At 46.0% G+C, this 22,500-nt stretch overlaps 1 protein-coding gene across 6 annotated transcripts in view; it reads right to left on the reverse strand.

The window, feature by feature from the left end:
• tead4 (TEA domain transcription factor 4) overlaps nucleotides 1–22,500 on the reverse strand; it is an 88,734-nt gene that overhangs the window by 57,067 nt on the left and 9,167 nt on the right. For all 6 annotated transcript variants that reach the window (XM_084059312.1, XM_084059310.1, XM_084059308.1 and 3 more), the window contains exon 2: nucleotides 12,403–13,016. In XM_084059312.1, coding sequence (XP_083915438.1) covers nucleotides 12,403–12,556 — 154 coding nt within the window. In that variant the 5' untranslated portion in view covers nucleotides 12,557–13,016. The remainder of the gene's footprint in view (nucleotides 1–12,402; nucleotides 13,017–22,500) is intronic.

Consider the following 22,500-nt stretch of genomic DNA (forward strand, 5'->3'; position numbering starts at 1 on the left):
TTAAAATATATATAATTCAAAGATTTGCACAAATTTTCACATTTAAAAAAAAAATAAGCAGATCTGCTATTTTTGAAAAGCCACAGTATAAAATAATGGTTAACACTCAGATCTAAAATGACACAGATGCGTTCCCGGTCTTAACGTGTTAAAACAGAGGCCTGTGCAGTTCTTTAGCATACGTCAACAAGCCACAGTCACCAGCGAATTTCTCGCTTGACTGTGAAACTTTAGACGTGGGTGAGAACCGGCCATTTCTTTCCATTAGCCCTGCAGGCATCACGTTTTTAATGGGAATGAGTCCACGGTGTCGCCCCCACACTGGACTGAAAGTAAAGCGCAGCACAAAGTAGTGAAGCTGAGCTTCAAGAATGAATGAATGTAGCATTGCTTTATTCCTCCTTTATTCCTCTTTGATTGACAAAAAAAACACCTGATTCGGGGGCAGCTGAACGGGTAGAAAGGCTACAGGCTGTCTGGGAACCAGAAGGTCCCAGGTTCAATTCCAGGCCCCGGCAATGTGTCGAGGATACACACACACACACACACACACACACACACACACACACACACACACACACACACACACACACACACACACACACACACACACACACACACACACACACACACACACACACACACACACACACACACACACACACACACACTCTGTCTCTCAGTGTGCCGAAGTGTCCATGAGCAACACACTTAACTGCTCCGCAGGTTCTGTATTCATAGCACTCACTGATCCTGATAGTTAAGTATCCTAATAGTTATTAGTGTACAATTATGATTATATAAAAGTATTATTACTGGAAGCTTTGTGTTCATGAGTCAATTCATGTACAGGAAGGCAGACCATTCCAAAGAGTTCTGAGGAAAGTGGTTTTGAAAGCAGGTGTGAACCTACAGCCACTAGATGCCAGCTATTCATAGACCAGTAGAAAGAAATCCTTCTAGATTAGATAGATAGACGATTAGGCTAAGAAGCGGTACAGTACATAAATTATGATGGCATTTACATGACCCTAAAAAAACAAGAGACATCATCATATTTCCAGCTCTGAGCTGTCAGTGAGCTGGTTTCCACTGAAGCTGAACACACGCAGGTGACTCGCTCAAATCATCAATGAGACCAAAAGTCTACCGCTCTCAGTCAAGAGACAGTAGATCTACAAGCTCATAGCGCTATGAGCTTGTATGTCTGCTATATTAGAAAAATCTTGAAAATTTGTGCAAATATTTGAATGTATATATTTTTAAAGCGAACATTTGTAACTCAAATCTTTGCTTGTGGAGATCCCTGGAACTAAATATTTTACAAATGTTCGCTTCAAAAAAACTATATTGAAAAGATTAGCAAACATTTTCACTTTCAAAAATTGCTGATCTACAAGCTCATAGCACGGCACTCGGTGCCGCACTATGAGCTTGTAGATCTGCAATGTTTTAATAGCCAAAGAAATAAAAAACTAGAAAATGTGCTCCTCGGAGCACAGGTCTCCGCCAGTACTGTTCCTGATTAATCCTGTCTTACCTATTTATTTTACATATTGTCACGTGTCACTTGACCAATGTTAGCTTGGCTGATGGAAGCTCACTTCAAAAAACACACTTATTTATAGGTTTCTATTTCGTCATGCGTCTCGCTAGCCAATCAAAGCACACCCTTTCAACATATTGTCACGTGTCACGTGTCACGTGAAGCTTGACCAATGTTAGCTTGGCGGACACACGGAAGGACGGAGACAAAGACAGAGATGAGTTCCCAGATTTAATGGGTTTAAAGTGAAATATCCCTTTAAAGTTGAAAAATGTATTATTGAGTACTTCTTCCAGCCACTGTACACATGGTGATGGTCCGGAAGCACCAGGGAAAGCCCTGTAAGAGCCCCTGTCTGTGAGGAGACACTCTCTGCTGTCATCAAACCACAGACATCCACGGACGGCAGGAGAAATGTTTGCCTTGGCAACAACGCATGTCAAATTATCTCCATCACCCTATCCCAGACACCGTCCCTAATAACCCCTTAAGACCGGGAACGCATCTGTGTGTCATTTATTTTAGATCTCTTTGGCTATTCAAAAATAGCAGATCTACAAGCTCATAGCGCGAGTGCCGCACTATGAGCTTGTATCTGCTATTTTTGACAAATTTAGATTTTTTTTTTTGCAAATATTTGAATATAAATATTTTTTCAAGCAAAATGTTTTACTCAAATCTTTACTTCTAGGGGCCGGGGAGTCAAATATTTTGAGACGGCCAAATACATATAATTTTGGGTGGTCCTTGAAATGAAAACGTTTGAGCACCACTGATGTACTTCAAAAGACTGTTAGGATTTAGAAAACATTTTGATATATTTTTTCACTATATTTACTTTTTTTTTTTTTTTGCTTGAAAAAAATGTATATATTCAAAGATTTGCACAAAATGTCATGATTTTTCTAAAACAGCAGATCTACAAGCTCATAGTGCGGCACTCGGTGCCCACGCTATGAGCCAAATAAATCTAAAAATGACAGATGCGTTCCGGGTCTTAATGGGATAAGCGAGCTAATAGCTCCATTGAGTAATGGGCACGAGGGCCAGCGCTATGCAAAGTATTATGGGAAAAAATGCTGCGAATGCACGAGGAATACGGGGCAAAAACATTCCTCGCAATTGGAGAATTTACAATGGATATAGAAGAGGATGAGCGCGCATTCCACGTTCAGCCCCGTTCCCAAGTCTCAACATCACATTGTTTCTCAAGGAATGACATTCATTGATTCGGGCCAAAGCGGTATTCAACCTAAAATGCCCGGTCTCTCAGCCGACAGAATTACAAGCATTTCTTCTGGGATTTTGTTTTGTCTCGTTATCCATTTTTAGCCCATGAAAAGAAGACAAAATAATGTGTCTTAAAACCTATGATGTCATTGTCTTGGTGTTTCAATTCACATATTATACCTTGGTTGACAGAATGTTCTCTAAATATTTGATTTAGCCCTTTTAACATGATTTAAAAAAAATGCCAACTTACTTTTAACCCACTTGAGCGCTATATATACTGCACGTTGTCGTACGCTGAACAGCCTAAATAGCCGATCTACAAGCTCACGCGTGTCGCACTGTGACTCGTTGTGAGCTTGTAAATCGGCTAGTTTTGCAATTTTTGGAAATGTTTTGAACAATTCTTGACACATTTCGCATGCATAAAGTTAGAACACCAGGTTGAAAGTGGTTAAATTAATGCAAAATATACATCTCCACAGACCAGAGTGCTGGAGCAACACTGCACTGACCTAACGGTGTCATTTTAGATTTATTTGCCTATTCAAAAATAGCAGATCTATGAGCTTGTAGATCTGCTATTTTTTGAAAAATCGTGAAAATGTGTGCAAATCTTTGATTTTTTTTAAAGCAAACATTTTGTTCCACCATCTGTCCTAATTGTCATTGCAGCGCCTCTGATGACTTGACTCGTCTGCAACATGTGGAGAGAACTGCCTCTGACCCTGAGAATGATGGGGAGGGGGAGAGGAGATCATACGTGTGTGTGTGTGTGTGTGTGTGTGTGTGTGTGTGTGTGTGTGTGTGTGTGTGTGTGTGTGTGTGTGTGTGTGTGTGTGTGTGTGTGTGTGTGTGTGTGTGTGTGTGTGTGTGTGTGTACACTTGTATCACTATACTCGTGAGGACCAAACAAGTCCCCACAAGTATAATTAGAATCAGACAAATTGACATTGTGATTTGTGAGGACAGTAAGTCCTGGTCCTCACAAGATAAATGGTTGTTTTATTATTAAGGTTAAATATGATTTGCGGAGATTAGTCTTAACATTAAGAAAAAAGATACAGGTTGGGGTTAGGATGAGGATTAGACATTTAGAGGTTAAGTTTAGGGGGGTTGAGGTTAAGAGTTATACCGGATTTATACTTTAGTTGCACGCTGGTGCCGTGCATCTATTTTCCGGCTATTTTCAGGTATTTTCAATGCCGACCTCAAATGTTGCCGTCCTCGCAACTATAGTAATACAAATGTACGTGTGTGTACTGGGGGAGGGGGGGCTGTTTTAGCGTTTAGGGGCGATGGGGGTGGAGGGGGCGGAAGGCTTAAGTCTTGACTCCTTTCTCAAGTCATAAATCTGTGATGTCATAGAGCTGTGGGGGGAACGTACAGAGCAGCTGGAGGTGAAATGAAAGACAGACAGACGGACGGACGGACGGACAAGACAGACAGACAGACAGACAGACAGACAGACAGACAGACAGACAGACAGACAGACAGACAGACAGACAGACAGACAGACAGAGGTTTGAGGCTGTGTGAGAGAGAGAGAAAGAGAGAGCTGGGGTTAGGGAGGTAAATCACAGAAATAGCAGGGAGCAGAGGAGGCAAGCTCTCCCTCTGTCTCTCGTTCTCTCTCTCACACACACACACACACACACACACACACACACACACACACACACACACACACACACACACACACACACACACACACACACACACACACACACACACACACACACACACACACACACACACACACACAGGGGGACAGGTGCAGTGGACAGAGCGCTGGTGGGCCATGGTGTCATGTAAGACACCACTGCCTTACCTTGGTGTTTATTTGTCCGTCCACCCCCCCCCCCCCCCTCCTTTCCTCTAGCCCCCCCCCCCCCTCCCCTCAGGCGCTCAAAGGGTAAACGTCTATTCTGGTTTGGGGTTACAGCCGCACTGCCTTGAACCCCCCCGGTCCCCTCAATGCGTGCGTGCCATTCCTGGCGGGCCGACGCGCTCCCTGGCGCGCATCACCTGCCCCTGACCCCCCATGGGGAGAGGAAGGGGGCACCGAGGTGCCCGTCTTGCCAACCTAGACACCCCCCCCCACCACGCCTCCCTCTTTGCTCATTCACACCCCCATCCACCCCCCCCCCACTACCAACGTCCCCGTGGCACAGAATGTGACACCTGCCTTGCCCCCCCCACCCCCCCACCCCCCCCACCCAGCCATTATTTCAGGCTTTATAAGGGTTTAAGTGCTGATCGGAGGGAGCGCCCGCAAACCCCCGCTCGCTAGATGGCTAAAGCTAGGCTAGGCTAAAGCTAACAGATAAAGGTGCTGACTGGTGCGGTGACAAGGCGGCGGGGGGGCGATGACAGAGCCCGTCTGGGTAAGCACCACCAGCCACCTCTGTCCCGGGGCCCCCCGGGCCCCCCTCCCTCCCCTTGCCCTAGCGGCTTTCCACCGATTGGATCCGCTATCAAACGAGCAGGCAGCGGTTGAGAGGACGAGCCATCAGCAGACCATCTGTTAGCATACGTCTATCAGCAACACGTCAGGCTAAAGGAAAGACACACTCATTCAGTGTCACGGGCCTGAACCAGGGCCCTGGATGGATGGATGTACACGTCCATATACTGGATGGATGTACATACACAGTGCATGGTGGAAGAAGTACTCAGATTTTACTTAAGATAGAAGTAAAAGTAGCAATACCGCAATATGCAGAAATACATCGTAAAAGTAAAAGTCCCACATGCAACATTTTACTTGAGTAGAAGTACAAACGTATTGGAATCTAAATATAGTGACTGTAGCCAAAGTAAAAGAAGTCATGATGATGAATGGGCCATTTCACATTTTCTTTATTTTTTTAATTATCTACCAGTTCAACTATTGATCAACAAGATTGGCTTACGAATAGACAAAGTATAAATTAGCGTTTATTTTGTTAATATACGTTCTGTAATTATAATCTAATAAATCAACAAAACAACTTGTAACTAAAGTTTTCAAATAATTGTAGTGGAGTAAAAAGGGTAATATTTGCCTCTGAGATGTCGTGGAGTAAAAGTGTAAAGTATTGAAAAATGGACGAACACAAGCAAAGTAAAAGTACCTCAAAAGTGTACTTAAGTACAGCACTTGAGTACTGTTACTTTCCAACACTGCATGTGTGTAATAGAAATAACATGAGTTGACTTGTTGCAATGTGTGATAATAATGTAAACATTCACATACAGTCACAATGTGTGATAATAATGTAAACATTCACATACAGTCACAATGTGTGATAATAATGTAAACATTCACATACAGTCACAATGTGTGATAATAATGTAAACATTCACATACAGTCACAATGTGTGATAATAATGTAAACATTCACATACAGTCACAATGTGTGATAATAATGTAAACATTCACATACAGTCACAATGTGTGATAATAATGTAAACATTCACATACAGTCACAATGTGTGATAATAATGTAAACATTCACATACAGTCACAATGTGTGATAATAATGTAAACATTCACATACAGTCACAATGTGTGATAATAATGTAAACATTCACATACAGTCACAATGTGTGATAATAATGTAAACATTCACATACAGTCACAATGTGTGATAATAATGTAAACATTCACATACAGTCACAATGTGTGATAATAATGTAAACATTCACATACAGTCACAATGTGTGATAATAATGTAAACATTCACATACAGTCACAATGTGTGATAATAATGTAAACATTCACATACAGGCTCTGATGTCTAGCCAGAATAATGCATACTGATGTCAAATTCACATTTTAACGCCACTCAAAACGTTCTCAATCTTGAAAAGCACTGCTGTGTTTAAATAATTCAACATATGGTCTCTGTCCAGTCTGTCCAGTGTAAACCTCATATGTCCAAAACTGTAACTTTTCATGATTCAAATTCAAAAACATCAAAAGTAGCAGATCTACAAGCTCAAAACGCGCCGCTTCGCGCCGTGCTTCTAGCTTGTAGATCTGCTACTTTTGATGCTTTTGTGTGACACTGTAGTATGATCAAGTAGGACATTCATTTACAAAAACACACAAAGTTAAAATATGGAGATAATAGGTTTCTGCCCGACAACAACGATATTCTAGTGGCGACAAACACACAGCTGACAACATACTGCATGAGAATGATGCTCTGTGTGTGTGTGTGTGTGTGTGTGTGTGTGTGTGTGTGTGTGTGTGTGTGTGTCTCACACACACACACACATTGCACCATCACACGCTATGGGACCACGTGGGGTTGACAGCTGTGCAGGAAACCGGGACTAGTGTGAAACACCATGAACACTCACTGCTGGGAGCACACACACACACACACACACACACACACACACACACACACACACACACACACACACACACACACACACACACACACAGAGACACACACACACAGAGACACACACACACACACACACACACACACACACACACACACACACACACACACACACACACACACACACACACACACACACACACTAGAGAGAAGGAGTGTGTGGGTGTAACCCAAAGACAGGCCTCAATATCTGGCCGTATGACGTTCAGTGTGTGACTGTGTTTGTGCACCAGTATGTGTGTGTGAGTGATGGACAGACAGTGTGCATTGGACTATATAGTCTGTGTGTATAACATTAAATAAAAACTTGATCATAAAAAAATAAAAGACTAGTCTCTGGTTCTCAACGTCGTGTACACATAGAACCAAACGCAATACATGCTCCTTCAGATCAGGTCCAAACCTTTTTGGGATAGGGAGGTGAGATAACTACATTTTGACGTTATACTGAAATTCTGAACTTCTTTTTTGGGACGCTCCTGCACCCCCAGGTGTGCTGACTGTCCAGACTAGTTTGGATGTCGGAAGGAGACATCGGAAGGAGCACATATTGACCTTTACAAGGTCTGTAACTCTGAGTGTACAAATGGAACCAAATTGACCCGTTAAAGATTTCTCCAATTCTCTCTCCGATTCATAATGTATTTTTTTGCACGTTTGGGTCTTGGTGTGGAGACACCAAATGTTACCTTTGTGTCTCGAGCTATAAAAAAAAGCTTTGGGAACCTTGTCACACACGTGTTTACTAAGTTGCGCATGGATTAAAGCAAAATAAAATCTTAAAGTCTTATGATGTGATTTGTGAAACAGTGTGAAAGGAGCCCTCCCCACACTAGCGCCGTTTCCTAAACAATTAACTTGATCTTGATTATGTTTTAGTGCTGCTGTTCCACATACTGCCAACCAGGTGAAGAAATCACAGATTGAGGCTTTAACCTTTGCTTCTATGACATATCCAAGACCATTAGGGTTTTATGGAAAATGCCTCTAAACATTTTGCTAGTTTGACAACTTCAAATGCTCCATTCTTTGAAAATATTAACCGAAAAATAGCCAATCTACAAGCTCGCTACGTATTGAGAGCTTGTAGATCGGCTATTTTTGCTGAGCAACATGATTCCATAGAAGACATGCTGGCTGCTATGGAATCCAAAAGACTGAATTCAGTCGTGGCGACTGAGAACTTTAATTCATGGTTGCGTGAGACGAAAAGCACAAGCCCATGTTTTGACACTAAAATGAGACAGATGGAGGTGTGGTGGTGTGGTGGTGTGGTGGTGTGGTGGTGTGGTGGTGTGGTGGTGGTGTGGTGGTGTGGTGGTGTGGTGGTGTGGTGGTGGTGTGGTGGTGTGGTGGTGTGGTGGTGTGGTGGTGGTGTGGTGGTGTGGTGGTGTGGTGGTGGTGTGGTGGTGTGGTGGTGTGGTGGTGGTGTGGTGGTGGTGGTGGTGTGGTGGTGTGGTGGTGTGGTGGTGGTGTGGTGGTGTGGTGGTGGTGTGGTGGTGTGGTGGTGTGGTGGTGTGGTGGTGGTGTGGTGGTGTGGTGGTGTGGTGGTGTGGTGGTGTGGTGGTGTGGTGGTGTGGTGGTGGTGTGGTGGTGGTGGTGGTGTGGTGGTGTGGTGGTGTGGTGGTGGTGTGGTGGTGTGGTGGTGGTGTGGTGGTGTGGTGGTGTGGTGGTGGTGTGGTGGTGGTGGTGGTGTGGTGGTGTGGTGGTGTGGTGGTGTGGTGGTGTGGTGGTGTGGTGGTGGTGTGGTGGTGTGGTGGTGTGGTGGTGGTGTGGTGGTGTGGTGGTGTGGTGGTGGTGTGGTGGTGTGGTGGTGTGGTGGTGTGGTGGTGGTGTGGTGGTGGTGGTGTGGTGGTGTGGTGGTGTGGTGGTGTGGTGGTGTGGTGGTGGTGTGGTGGTGGTGTGGTGGTGGTGTGGTGGTGTGGTGGTGTGGTGGTGGTGTGGTGGTGGTGGTGGTGTGGTGGTGTGGTGGTGTGGTGGTGTGGTGGTGTGGTGGTGGTGTGGTGGTGTGGTGGTGTGGTGGTGTGGTGGTGGTGTGGTGGTGTGGTGGTGTGGTGGTGGTGTGGTGGTGGTGGTGGTGTGGTGGTGTGGTGGTGTGGTGGTGGTGTGGTGGTGTGGTGGTGTGGTGGTGTGGTGGTGGTGTGGTGGTGTGGTGGTGTGGTGGTGTGGTGGTGGTGTGGTGGTGTGGTGGTGTGGTGGTGTGGTGGTGTGGTGGTGGTGTGGTGGTGTGGTGGTGTGGTGGTGGTGTGTGGTGGTGGTGGTGGTGGTGTGGTGGTGTGGTGGTGGTGTGGTGGTGTGGTGGTGGTGTGGTGGTGTGGTGGTGGTGTGGTGGTGGTGGTGGTGTGGTGGTGTGGTGGTGTGGTGGTGTGGTGGTGTGGTGGTGGTGTGGTGGTGTGGTGGTGTGGTGGTGTGGTGGTGGTGTGGTGGTGTGGTGGTGGTGTGGTGGTGTGGTGGTGTGGTGGTGTGGTGGTGGTGGTGGTGGTGTGGTGGTGTGGTGGTGTGGTGGTGGTGTGGTGGTGTGGTGGTGTGGTGGTGTGGTGGTGTGGTGGTGGTGTGGTGGTGTGGTGGTGTGGTGGTGGTGTGGTGGTGGTGTGGTGGTGTGGTGGTGTGGTGGTGGTGTGGTGGTGTTGGTGGTGTGGTGGTGTGGTGGTGTGGTGGTGTGGTGGTGTGGTGGTGTGGTGGTGTGGTGGTGGTGTGGTGGTGTGGTGGTGTGGTGGTGTGGTGGTGGTGTGGTGGTGTGGTGGTGGTGTGGTGGTGTGGTGGTGTGGTGGTGTGGTGGTGTGGTGGTGTGGTGGTGGTGTGGTGGTGTGGTGGTGGTGTGGTGGTGTGGTGGTGGTGTGGTGGTGTGGTGGTGTGGTGGTGGTGTGGTGGTGGTGTGGTGGTGTGGTGGTGTGGTGGTGTGGTGGTGTGGTGGTGGTGTGGTGGTGTGGTGGTTGTGGTGGTGTGGTGGTGTGGTGGTGGTGGTGGTGTGGTGGTGTGGTGGTGTGGTGGTGTGGTGGTGTGGTGTGTGTGTGGTGGTGTGGTGGTGTGGTGGTGTGTGGTGGTGGTGTGGTGGTGTGGTGGTGTGTGGTGGTGTGGTGGTGGTGTGGTGGTGTGGTGGTGTGGTGGTGGTGGTGTGTGGTGTGGTGTGTGGTGGTGTGGTGGTGTGGTGGTGTGTGGTGGTGTGGTGGTGTGGTGGTGTGGTGGTGGTGTGGTGGTGGTGTGGTGGTGTGGTGTGTGTGGTGTGGTGGTGTGGTGGTGTGGTGTGGTGTGTGGTGTGGTGGTGTGGTGGTGTGGTGGTGTGGTGGTGTGGTGGTGGTGTGGTGGTGTGGTGGTGTGGTGGTGTGGTGGTGGTGTGGTGGTGTGGTGTGTGTGGTGTGGTGGTTGATGTGGTGGTGTGGTGGTGTGTGGTGTGTGGTGGTGTGGTGGTGTGGTGTGTGGGTGGTGTGGTGGTGTGGTGGTGGTGTGGTGGTGGTGGTGGTGGTGGTGTGGTGGTGTGTGGTGTGGTGGTGGTGGTGGTGTGTGTGTGGTGTGGTGGTGTGGTGGTGGTGTGGTGGTGGTGGTGTGGTGGTGTGTGGTGGTGTGGTGGTGTGGTGGTGGTGTGTGGTGTGGTGGTGTGGTGGTGTGGTGGTGTGGTGTGTGGTGGTGTGGTGGTGTGTGGTGGTGTGTGGTGTGGTGTGTGGTGGTGTGGTGGTGTGGTGGTGTGGTGGTGGTGTGGTGGTGTGGTGGTGGTGGTGGTGGTGGTGGTGTGGTGGTGTGGTGGTGTGGTGGTGTGTGGTGTGGTGTGGTGTGTGGTGGTGTGGTGTGGTGGTGTGGTTGTGGTGGTGTGGTGGTGTGGTGGTGGTGTGGTGGTGTGTGTGGTGGTGTGGTGGTGTGGTGGTGTGGTGGTGGTGTGGTGGTGTGGTGGTGTGGTGGTGTGGTGGTGTGGTGGTGGTGGGTGTGTGGTGGTGTGTGGTGGTGTGGTGGTGGTGGTGTGGTGGTGGTGTGGTGGTGTGGTGGTGTGGTGGTGGTGTGGTGGTGGTGTGGTGGTGTGGTGGTGTGGTGGTGGTGTGGTGGTGTGGTGGTGTGGTGGTGGTGGTGGTGTGTGGTGTGGTGGTGTGGTGGTGTGGTGGTGGTGGTGGTGTGGTGGTGGTGTGGTGTGGTGTGGTGGTGTGGTGGTGTGGTGGTGGTGGTGGTGTGGTGGTGTGGTGGTGTGGTGGCTGTGGTGGTGGTGTGGTGGTGTGGTGGTGGTTGTGGTGGTGTGGTGTGTGGTGGTGTGGTGGTGTGGTGGTGGTGGGTGGTGTGGTGGTGTGGTGGTGGTGTGGTGGTGTGGTGTGGTGGTGTGGTGGTGGTGTGGTGTGGTGGTGTGGGTGGTGTGGTGGTGTGGTGGTGTGGTGTGGGTGTGGTGGTGTGGTGTGTGGTGGTGTGGTGGTGTGTGGTTGGTGTGGTGTGTGGTGGTGGTGTGGTGGTGTGGTGGTGTGTGTGTGGTGGTGTGGTGGTGTGGTGGTGTGGTGGTGTGGTGGTGGTGTGGTGGTGTGGTGGTGTGGTGGTGGTGTGTGGTGTGTGGTGGTGTGGTGGTGGTGTGGTGGTGTGGTGGTGTGGTGGTGTGGTGGTGTGGTGGTGTGGTGGTGTGTGTGGTGTGGTGGTGTGGTGGTGGTGTGTGTGGTGGTGGTGTGGTGGTGTGGTGGTGTGGTGGTGTGGTGGGTGTGGTGGTGTGGTGGTGGTGGTGTGGTGGTGGTGTGGTGGTGTGGTGGTGTGGTGGTGTGGTGGTGTGGTGGTGTGGTGGTGTGGTGTGTGGTGGTGTGTGGTGGTGGTGGTGTGGTGGTGGTGTGGTGGTGTGGTGGTGTGGTGGTGGTGTGGTGGTGTGGTGGTGGTGTGGTGGTGTGGTGGTGTGGTGGTGTGGTGGTGTGGTGGTGTGGTGGTGTGGTGGTGTGGTGGTGGTGGTGGGTGGTGGTGGTGGTGTGGTGGTGGTGTGGTGGTGTGGTGGTGTGGTGGTGTGGTGGTGTGGTGGTGGTGTGGTGGTGTGGTGGTGTGGTGGTGGTGTGGTGGTGTGGTGGTGGTGGTGTGGTGGTGTGGTGGTGTGGTGGTGGTGTGGTGGTGTGGTGGTGTGGTGGTGGTGTGGTGGTGTGGTGGTGGTGTGGTGGTGTGGTGGTGTGGTGGTGTGGTGGTGTGGTGGTGTGGTGGTGGTGTGGTGGTGTGGTGGTGTGGTGGTGTGGTGGTGTGGTGGTGGTGGTAAAGGGGGCGGGTGGGTGGGGGGGGGGGGGGGCGTACCGTACATCTTGCCCTCGTCCGAGAGGATGATCTTGCGGCGTCCGCAGGGCGGGTAGATGGCCAGCGCCTCCTGGAAGCTCTGCTCGATGTCCGGGCTCCACACGCCCTCCGCGTCGTTCTCCAGGGGCTTGTCCCCCCCCAGGGACTCCCCCATGTCCTCACTCCCTCCCCCGGGGGAGGGAGCCGACACCCACTCCGCAGACGTGGTGGGAGGACGAGGTGGGACGACCAACAGAAACGGGGTGTGGGTGGGGGCGGGGGGGGGTGGGGTGCGTCGACGGAGGGGGATCTGGGAGATCCGAGGAGGAGGAGGGTGTGGGGGGGCGAGGGGTCCCGACAGTTATGGGGGGGTGGGGGGAGGGGTGGCGACCCGGGGTTGGGATTATGTGAAGTCCAAAGAGGCGATGATGGGTGGGGATGTAGCAGGGTGCAGCCTGGGTGCTGGGGGGGGATGTAGCAGGGTGCAGCCTGGGTGCTGGGGGGGGATGTAGCAGGGTGCAGCCTGGGTGCTGGGGGGGGATGTAGCAGGGTGCAGCCTGGGTGCTGGGGGGGGATGTAGCAGGGTGCAGCCTGGGTGATGGGTGGGGATGTAGCAGGGTGCAGCCCGGGGGCTCCTGTGGGGAAAGCAAACGGGATAAAAAAAGGAACGTTAACATTTTGCAGAGGTGACGACTTGTGCTTCCCCATGGCGCCACGGTATTTTTTTAACCTTTATTTATGTGAGGGAAGGTTTTTTTTTTCTTTTTTTTTTGCTGAGTTGGTTGTGCCCTGGCCTCATGTTTCTGACACGCTCACAAGCACTTTCTATAAATTCACACAAGCTGGACTGAAGGTTCCCCGGTGCACTGCTGCTGCTGCTGCTAGCTTATACCAATGAACAGCTTTAGTGTTAGGGCCTCCTTGCCAAAACCTCAACTTCACTTTATAGTCACATCACACGTTCACACCCGGCATAAGAGAGAGGGTGAGATTCTGTTGTGTTGTGAGAGATTGTAGATCGGTAAAAGTATAGACCCCCCGGGGGATTACGGTAAAAGAAGTCATGTACTGTATACACTATACAGGCTTTAAGTGGTTAAAGCTGCACTATGCAACTTTCCTCTTCTACTCTGGATTTGAACCCGGTTTCCTGCGCAAGTGCTGATTTTTTTTTTTTTACCATTGAGCCAACAGAGCCTGCCTGCTTGCTCAGGGGATAAATTGAATCTTGACCATCAGGTCAAAATGTAAATGTCTCAATAGAAGAGCAGGGAGACAAAATACAACCACACCAGTTGTAGAAGTTATATTGTATTAAATGGTAAATGGTGCATTTATATAGCGCTTCTATCCGAAGCGCTTTACATTGATTGTGCCATTAACCCATTCACACACACATTCATACACCGATGGCGGAGGAAACCATGCAAGGCACCAACCTGCTCATAGGGAGCAATTAGGGGTTCAGTGTCTTGCTCAAGGACACTTCGACACTAACTCTAGGGGAGCGCCCCAGCACGGGATCGAACTGGGAACCTTGCGGTTTTCCAGTTCACTCTACCCGGCCACTCTACCCCTGAGCCACTGCCGCCCCGTATTAACATACTCTACCATACAGATCAGACAAATTTACATTCTATTCATGAAAAAAGGTTACATAGTGCCGCTTTAAAGGTAGGGTAAGTGATTTACTTTGGTTAAAATGAGTGTTAAATAGCTCTATATTGTGATAGTAATCATTGCTATAGAGTGTTTGTTCAGTAACAGTGTTAAATAGCTCTATATTGTGATAGTAATCATTGCTATAGAGTGTTTGTTCAGTAACAGTGTTAAATAGCTCTATATTGTGATAGTAATCATTGCTATAGAGTGTTTGTTCAGTAAAAGGAGTCTCCATGTCTCTCCAGTTCTTTATTAAACAGAACATGCATTTTCAGTGCTCTCTCCTGATTGGCTTAAAATGTGTCAACTACCTGAAAATGTATTATATTCTGTTTTGTAAAGAGCTGGAGAGACCATGTGACCGAACAAACACGCTGTAATGATTACTATCACAATATAGTACTTTACCTTTATAACAAAAAAACTAAAAAAGGTATATATATATATCACTTACCCTACCTTTAAATAAGGAATAAGAACAAAAGTGAAAGTAAGAGTAAAATATCAAATATTAGAACAAATGTCTAATGTAGGAAGTGTAAAATGTGTGACAGAGGTACACAGCTTCTTGCATGAAAAAAAAATGGGGGGAAATAAAATCATCACTTTAAAGGGTGCTGGTCAATCAACACTAGCCTATATTGAACATTGTTTTTCCAGGGTTGAAAGTGAGCACAGAAGCTTCTGTCAGATTTTCTCTTGTCCTCCTCACAACAGAATGAAGGGATTCAAGTTGAAATGAATCAGTGAAGTTTAACTCTTTTAATAAAAGGAGCATGCTATGCTACTGAGCAGATTTCCTTAATTGTCCCTCTGTGATTCACAGCAGAGGACAAGTAACGCTCCACACTATGCCAAACGTTGTAAACAGTACTATGAATAAAAAGATTACAAGGTATATCATGTTTCTCTGATACAATATTCATGGGATTATCTCATTACACGTGTTTTTGCTGGGGGTGCACATTTTAGAGGAGTTTCAGTTTGGAGACTTGCCATCGCGCTAGCCAAGTAATTAGAAAATGTTGGTATGTCACTGGCATTTTGTGATAACTACAACTTTGAACACTGCTTCTCAGTGCCCTTACGGACAGTTCTATGGGGTTCCTACAGCTTAACGGTTGATAGTTAGGATTAGTCCGTAACTCTAAGAAAATAGGAACCATTTGGACTCTTTCAGGTCTGTAATTCTGAGAGTGTACAAATGGAACCTTTGTACACTCTCAGGATCAAATAAACACGGAGGAATTTAAATGGGGGGGGGGGGTCCATGGCCTAATGCATATCAAACCCGGGGGTCCTTGAAATTAACTTTGAACGCACAAAGCCCTTGAGGTCGCGTGACGTCAGTCGGGTGGGGTTAGCGACTTAGCGGCTATAAAGCAGAGAACACCAGTCCTCCTCCTGCAGCGAGGCTATATGATCACACCGCCACCCCTCCACTCCTCCCCCTCTCCACCCCTCCACCCCTCCTACCCTCCACCCCTCCACCCCTCCACTCCTCCCCTCCACCCCTCCTACCCTCCACCCCTCCACTCCTCCCCTCCACCCCTCCTACCCTCCACCCCTCCACCCCTCCACACCTGCTAATCCTTACTCGGAATAAAAGCACCTCGGGTCAGATATTAGATTTGTGCAGCCAGGAAAACAAACAACAACATGGCACCAAGAAAAGGGAGGAGGGGGGGAATGATGATGTTGTGGGGGTGGGGGGGGGGGGGGGGTGCGACGTGTCTGTGGCGAGCAGTACCGCCGTGCAATGTAAACGGCGGTGGACAATAACTGATATAACAATTAATATCGTTGTTGTCAGGTAGAAACCTCTTATCTCCATATTCTACCCTTTTGTGTTTTTTCATATGTCTATGTCCTACTTGATCATATTGCGTCACACAATAGCATCAAAAGTAGCAGATCCAAAAGCTCGAAACACGGCATGAAGCGACGCGTTTAGAGCTTGTAGATCTGCTACTTTTGCCATTTTTTTATTTGAATCCAGAAAAGTAACAGAGACGAGATTTACTTGAGTACTATACTTTGTAATGTTTTGAGAATCTGTACTGTACTTGAGTATTAGTATTTTTGGATGACTTTCACTGGATGACTTTTCACTCACACACTTTAAGATAAATATTGTACTTTTTACTCGACTACCTTTCTAGGGAGGGACATTACTAATTAACCACTTAAAAGGCCTGTTTCAAACACAGTGAAATTAGCCAATCTACTATCTGCTATTTTCACTATTATCTATCTTTTTTTAAGATTTATTTCTGTGAGATCTTAACATTTTGGGGGGAAATTTTACAGCACTCATTGATAATAAAAAAGAATGTAATTTGTACTTTTGAATACTTAAGTACATATTTGACCAAGAGTATCTATACTTTGACTCAAGTGCTGGGGTTGAGTACTCTGTCCACTGAAAGTACCACAGGCTCATTTTCAAAGGGATCTGCGTCCTGACAGGCAGCCACCATCAAGAGGGTCATGTCAGGGCCTCGGCTATTTACGGACACATTATTTTGTTTCATTAAGGCGACAAGAGGCCTGATTATATTGTTAGACTTAAATCACCCTGTAGTGTGGAGAGGACTGAACTGAGTCTGAGTTCATTTCAATGTGTTTGTGTGTTGTTTTCATTATAACTGCCTAACGTGGTTAGTTAGTTAGTTAGTTGATGTATGTACAGTATGCATATAGCCTACAGTACTGATAGTAATAGTGTTTGCTATCTTGTTCTTATTTTATTTCATTACAGTGCAGTACTAGTTCTTATTATTTGCATCATCTTGCTGACTCTCATCCAACAACATTTCTCTTCTTGTGCCTGTGTGGTCGAGGTGCTTAAAGGCATAGTACGTAACTTTGTCCTGTGTTAACATAAAACAATAATATGTTTTCTATAACAATAAATTCTCTCTATCCAGCAGTTATCAGCCACTGGAGCAGTGTGGTGGTGTTTACCTGCAGAAACTGTATTTGGGTTAGTTGTATATTGTTTGTTTTGTAGACAGGGATGTTTTTAGGCAACCAAAAACATCCCTGTCCCAAAAATAAAGTTATCTACAGTACGATGCCTTTAACTTTAGCTGCAATGAAATAAATATGAGACATAAATGAGCAGCATGGGGAATTTAGACTGTCAAACTGTCAGAGAGAGGTGACACTGTGTCCAAGTCTCCTCCCCACACACACACACACACACACACACACACACACACACACACACACACACACACACACACACACACACACACCCCCCTCCGTCTCTCTAGGGGCGTGACAACTGGAAAAGGGGCGTGATTTCTCAGGAAATGATCAGAGAGAATTATGTGAAAGAAAAGTGGTTTAAGGCACAAGCCAAGTGAAGGGTTTTGAACTCAAATTAAAAAATAGCACAAAATTGCAGATCTGCAAGCTCAAAACGTGTCGCTTGTGGATCGGCTATTTTTTCTACTTTTGTGTGACACTGTAGTATGATGAAGAAGGGCATTCATTTAGGAAAAAAAACTAAAAAGTTTAAATATAGAAACAGGAGGTTTCTTCCCAACAGTGTCAAGTTGAAAATAGAAATAATAATCCAGTACCTGTGCTGTAGACCTGTTCGCAATTTGGTGTTGGGGGAATTTCTCACTTGAATTGAGTCAGTGGGTCCCTAGACATGAATAATCACAGAGGTGCTTGTCCGCCATAGTGCCACGTATGGCGCAATGGCCAAATCAAATATGGCCGCCATCGGCTATGATGAAAATCCAACTTTTTTGTTTTTGAGTGTATAAGCACATGTAATACCTCCATTCTGACTAATTGGGGTGTGTGGAATTCATTTCTGATATTGTCATGACCGTTTTGGGTGATTTTGACCTAGAAAGGTCATGGTCAAGGTCATTTTGCTATTCCGAAGACCTTGGCCATAACCTGGCCATTGTTCGGAGTAAAAACAGGTGCAATAAGTCTAATCTAACTGATTCTGACATTTAGAATTCATTTCTGATATTGTTTTGACCATTAAGGATCATTTTGTCATTGAAATATCAATATTAATGTCATTATTCAATATCCCGATTACGATTTATTTCTTTACTGTCACTTTTTGTTCATAATCATTGGTTTTATTTATAACAAAAGACATGCACATGAGAAATATAACTATAAATATAAACACCCCCTTTAGTGTTTAGTGTTTAGTGTTGAAATTAGCAAATAAGACTATGTAGGAATAAAAGTGATATACAAATAAAATCATAACACAAAATAATTTCTCTCGAAGTGCACCATATGTGTGCTGAGTGATTTTGATCATGTTAGTATCATGGTCAGTATCATGTCAGTTTCATGGTCAGTATCATGTCAGTGTCGTGTTAGTCATGGTATGGCACGGCATGTGGCATGGCAATGCAAGGCATGGGGCATGGCAATGCATGGCATGTGGCATGGCATGTGGTGTGCCATGGCATGTGGTATGGTGTGGGATTGCATGGCATGTGGTATGGTGTGGCATGGCATGGCATGTGGCATGGCATGTGAAATAACATGGCAAGTGGCATGGCATGCCCTGGCATGTGTCATGTTAGTATCATGTCAGTATCATGTTTGTATAATGTGAGTATCATGGTCAGTATCATGTTAGTATCAGTATTAGTGGTCAGTACTCAGTATCATGTTAGTATCATGTTAGTGTCATGTTAGTATTTGGCATGGCATGTGCCAGGGCATGTGCCAGGGCATGTGGCCATGTAGTCATGGTATGGCATGGCACGGCATGTGGCATGGCAATGCAAGGCATGTGGCATGGCAATGCATGGCATGTGGTATGGCATGGCACGGCATGTGGCATGGCAATGCAAGGCATGTGGCATGGCAATGCATGGCATGTGGCATGGCATGTGGTGTGCCATGGCATTGCATGGCATGTGGTATGGTGTGGCATTGCACAGCATGTGGCATGGCATGCCTCATGCCATTTCATGCCATGCCCTGCCACATGCCATGCCATATCACATGCCCTGCCATGCCCTGCCACACGCCATGCAATGCCCCTTGCTATGCCATGCTACTGACATGATACTATTCAGTCATGGCTATTGCCTCAGTAACATGCAGCTTCTAACACCTCTCAGAATAATAACATCTCAGCTTTATATAGCACTTTTACTACTCAAAGTCACTTCATGACTTTGAATATGTAGAGAAACTAATTTACAAAAGATGTGTACTAATAATTCTAAATGGTTACTTGGAACAGGTAACTGTGGTGGACATTTACAAGTTGATTTTGGGCAGGTACGATAGCTTTACTCCTTATACTATTTTTAGTTGCCATGTGTCTGATCATAGACATAATGCTTTACATGTGAATGCTCCCCCCTTATATTGGTTCTATGTTGGATCAGATCCCTAGTCCCTACCAGACCCTCTCAAGTGACTTCCTGACGCTCACGGTTATTATGCCTTATGCTCAGACTGTCAGTGCTTCATCTGCTTGGAATGAGCTCCAGAAGTCCTTAAAAATCAGTTCACCTCCTTTTTTGGAAAGCCACATGACATGCAATGCCATGCCCCTTGCCATGCCATGATACTGACATGGCAAGGCCATGATACTGACACGATACTGACCATGACACTACTGACATGATACTGACCATGATACTGACCATGAAACTAACTAACTAACTAACACAATCACTCAGAATCACTCAGCACACATATGGTGCACTTTGAGGTTGTTATGGTTGTTATGGTTTTATATAGTAACTTTAGTAGAAGGATAACCCCTTGAGATGTGTCATCTCATTTTAGAGAGGGTCCTTATGACAAAAATAAAGAGAATACAATGGACAAAACAATACAACAGATACATCCATGCATACTGTACATAAACATGACAAAACAAACTTGACAAAACAAAACAAAACAAAAACATAAGACATAGCTCTCTTGAAACTGGCCACTCTCACCCCGCCTGAATACCCACAAAATAACAGACTTCATGCATTAATGATGTAAACATGTAAAGCTAAAAGAGCAAAAACAGGAGTAGCAGCTACAGACATTGCATACATGCACATGCGGTAACATGCAATGACCTGCCCATGCAGATACACATAATACAAACATGCACATGCAGTATATAACTCATAATTCACAGGACAGATTGTAAGAGACAGAAAACAATCAGAAGCCAATTAGAAGCAAGAGCAGGTTATTTGCAAATGAGTGAAAATGGATGCTTTAAAAATATTAAAGGAGCTAATAGATCTAAGGGAACTGGGGAGATCGTTCCAATCGGATGGGGCTTTATATTTAAAAGCACGTTGAACAAATTCTTTACTGATTTTACTGATTTTACTTTTACTCACTTTTATTCCTACATAGTCTTATTTGCTAATTCCAAGACCCAATTAAGAATTAAAGGGGGATGTTTATAATTGTTATATTTCTCATGTACATGTCTTTTGTTATAAATAAAACCAATGATTATGAAAAATACAACAGAAAATCGTAATTGGGTGATTAAATAATGACATTGATATTGATATTTCAATGACAAGATGATCCTTAATGGTCAAAATAATATCAGAAATGAATTCTAAATGTCAGAATTAGTTGGATTAGACTTATTGCACCTGTTTTTACTCCGAACAATGGCCAGGTTATGGCTAAGGTCTTTGGAATAGCTAAATTACCTTGACCATGACCTTTCAAGGTCAAAATCACCCAAAATGGTCATAACAATATCAGAAATGAATTCCACACACCCCAATTAGTCAGAATGGAGGTATTACATGTGTTTATACACTCAAAAACAAAAAAGTTGGATTTTCATCATAGCCGATGGCGGCCATATTTGATTTGGCCATTGCGCCATTCGTGGCACTATGGCGGACAAGCACCTCCGTGATTATTCATGTCTAGGGACCCACTGACTCAATTCAAGTGAGAAATTCCCCCAACACCAAATTGCGAACAGGTGTACAGGCCAGGTACTGGATTATAAATAATAATTACACCATCTCCTTACAAGATGACTTTAACCAAATTCAATTGGACATTGTGACTTTGTAGAAGACATGTAGGTAACTTAATATGTACAGATTTGTACTTTTATCCATTTGTATTGTGTTCTGTGAATCTATTGTTCTCTGAACAGCACTGGAGAATCCTCAGAACTAGTTTATCAATGACCGTCATCATTACTTTCCTGTCGGCATGAATGTTGGGAATGTACGCCCGCCATTCTGATGAATAGAGCCGTAGCCCATTACATCAGCTACTGTGTGTGTGTGTGTGTGTGTGTGTGTGTGTGTGTGTGTGTGTGTGTGTGTGTGTGTGTGTGTGTGTGTGTGTGTGTGTGTGTGTGTGTGTGTAGAGGGGTCAAAGGTCAGCAGACTGTGGAAGGGGAGCGGTCCTTGTGTCCTCAGTGACTCAGTGTGTTTCGTAGAGTCCCGTCACAAATGACTAACAGTCTCCAGAACCCCCCCCCCCACCCAGCTTCCTCCGAGCCCCCCGATCTTACACCACTTCCCGTAACACGCCGGCTCAAATCTGTACGCCTATCAGTACACACACACACACACACACACACACACACACACACACACACACACACACACACACACACACACACACACACACACACACACACACACACACACACACACACACACACACACACACACGTATTACTATATTTCTGAGGACAACAGCGATTTATTTTATGAATGCCTTTTTTCTTTTTTCGCATGTTTAATCAACTAAGCCTAAAAAAAATAGCTTATCTACAAGCTCACAATGCGTCATGGTTTTGATGCAACGACACCGACATGCAACTAAGCAACCCTAAATTCTACATGTCTGACGCCCAACCTCAATCATTTCATAATGTAAGCCTATAGAGATACCGTCTCTGTCGGGTGGAAACCTCATATATGTCCAAAACTGTTACTTTTCAGGATTCTAATTCAAAAACAGCAAAAGTAGCAGATCTACAAGCTCAAAACGCGTTGCTTGGCGTGCGTTTCGAGCTTGTAGATCTGCTACTTTTGTGTGACGCTGTAGTATGACCAAGCAGGGCATTCATTTACGAGAAAAAAAAAGAACGTGGAGATAAGAGGTTTCTGCCCGACAACAACCATATCATTTTTAACCATAAAAACAATGTATCTTGTACCAGGAACATCATCCTCACAATGTCTATTTCTAACATTCTACTATACGTGTGAGGGGTCCTCACAAGTATAGTATAGTAATACAAATAAATAAGTACACATGTACAGTAGGCACACGCACACGCACACACATACTGTACACACTACACACATACGCATACGTATACTGTACACACACACACACACACACACACACACACACAATGGAGAAACATTTTTTTTCAAATTTTTCAAATTGATTGGAAAATGTAGCACTTTTTGATGAAATATCCATCAGAAGTATCAG

Source organism: Gymnoscopelus microlampas, assembly GCF_963454915.1.
Source record: "Gymnoscopelus microlampas genome assembly, chromosome: 6".
Taxonomy (NCBI): domain Eukaryota; kingdom Metazoa; phylum Chordata; class Actinopteri; order Myctophiformes; family Myctophidae; genus Gymnoscopelus; species Gymnoscopelus microlampas.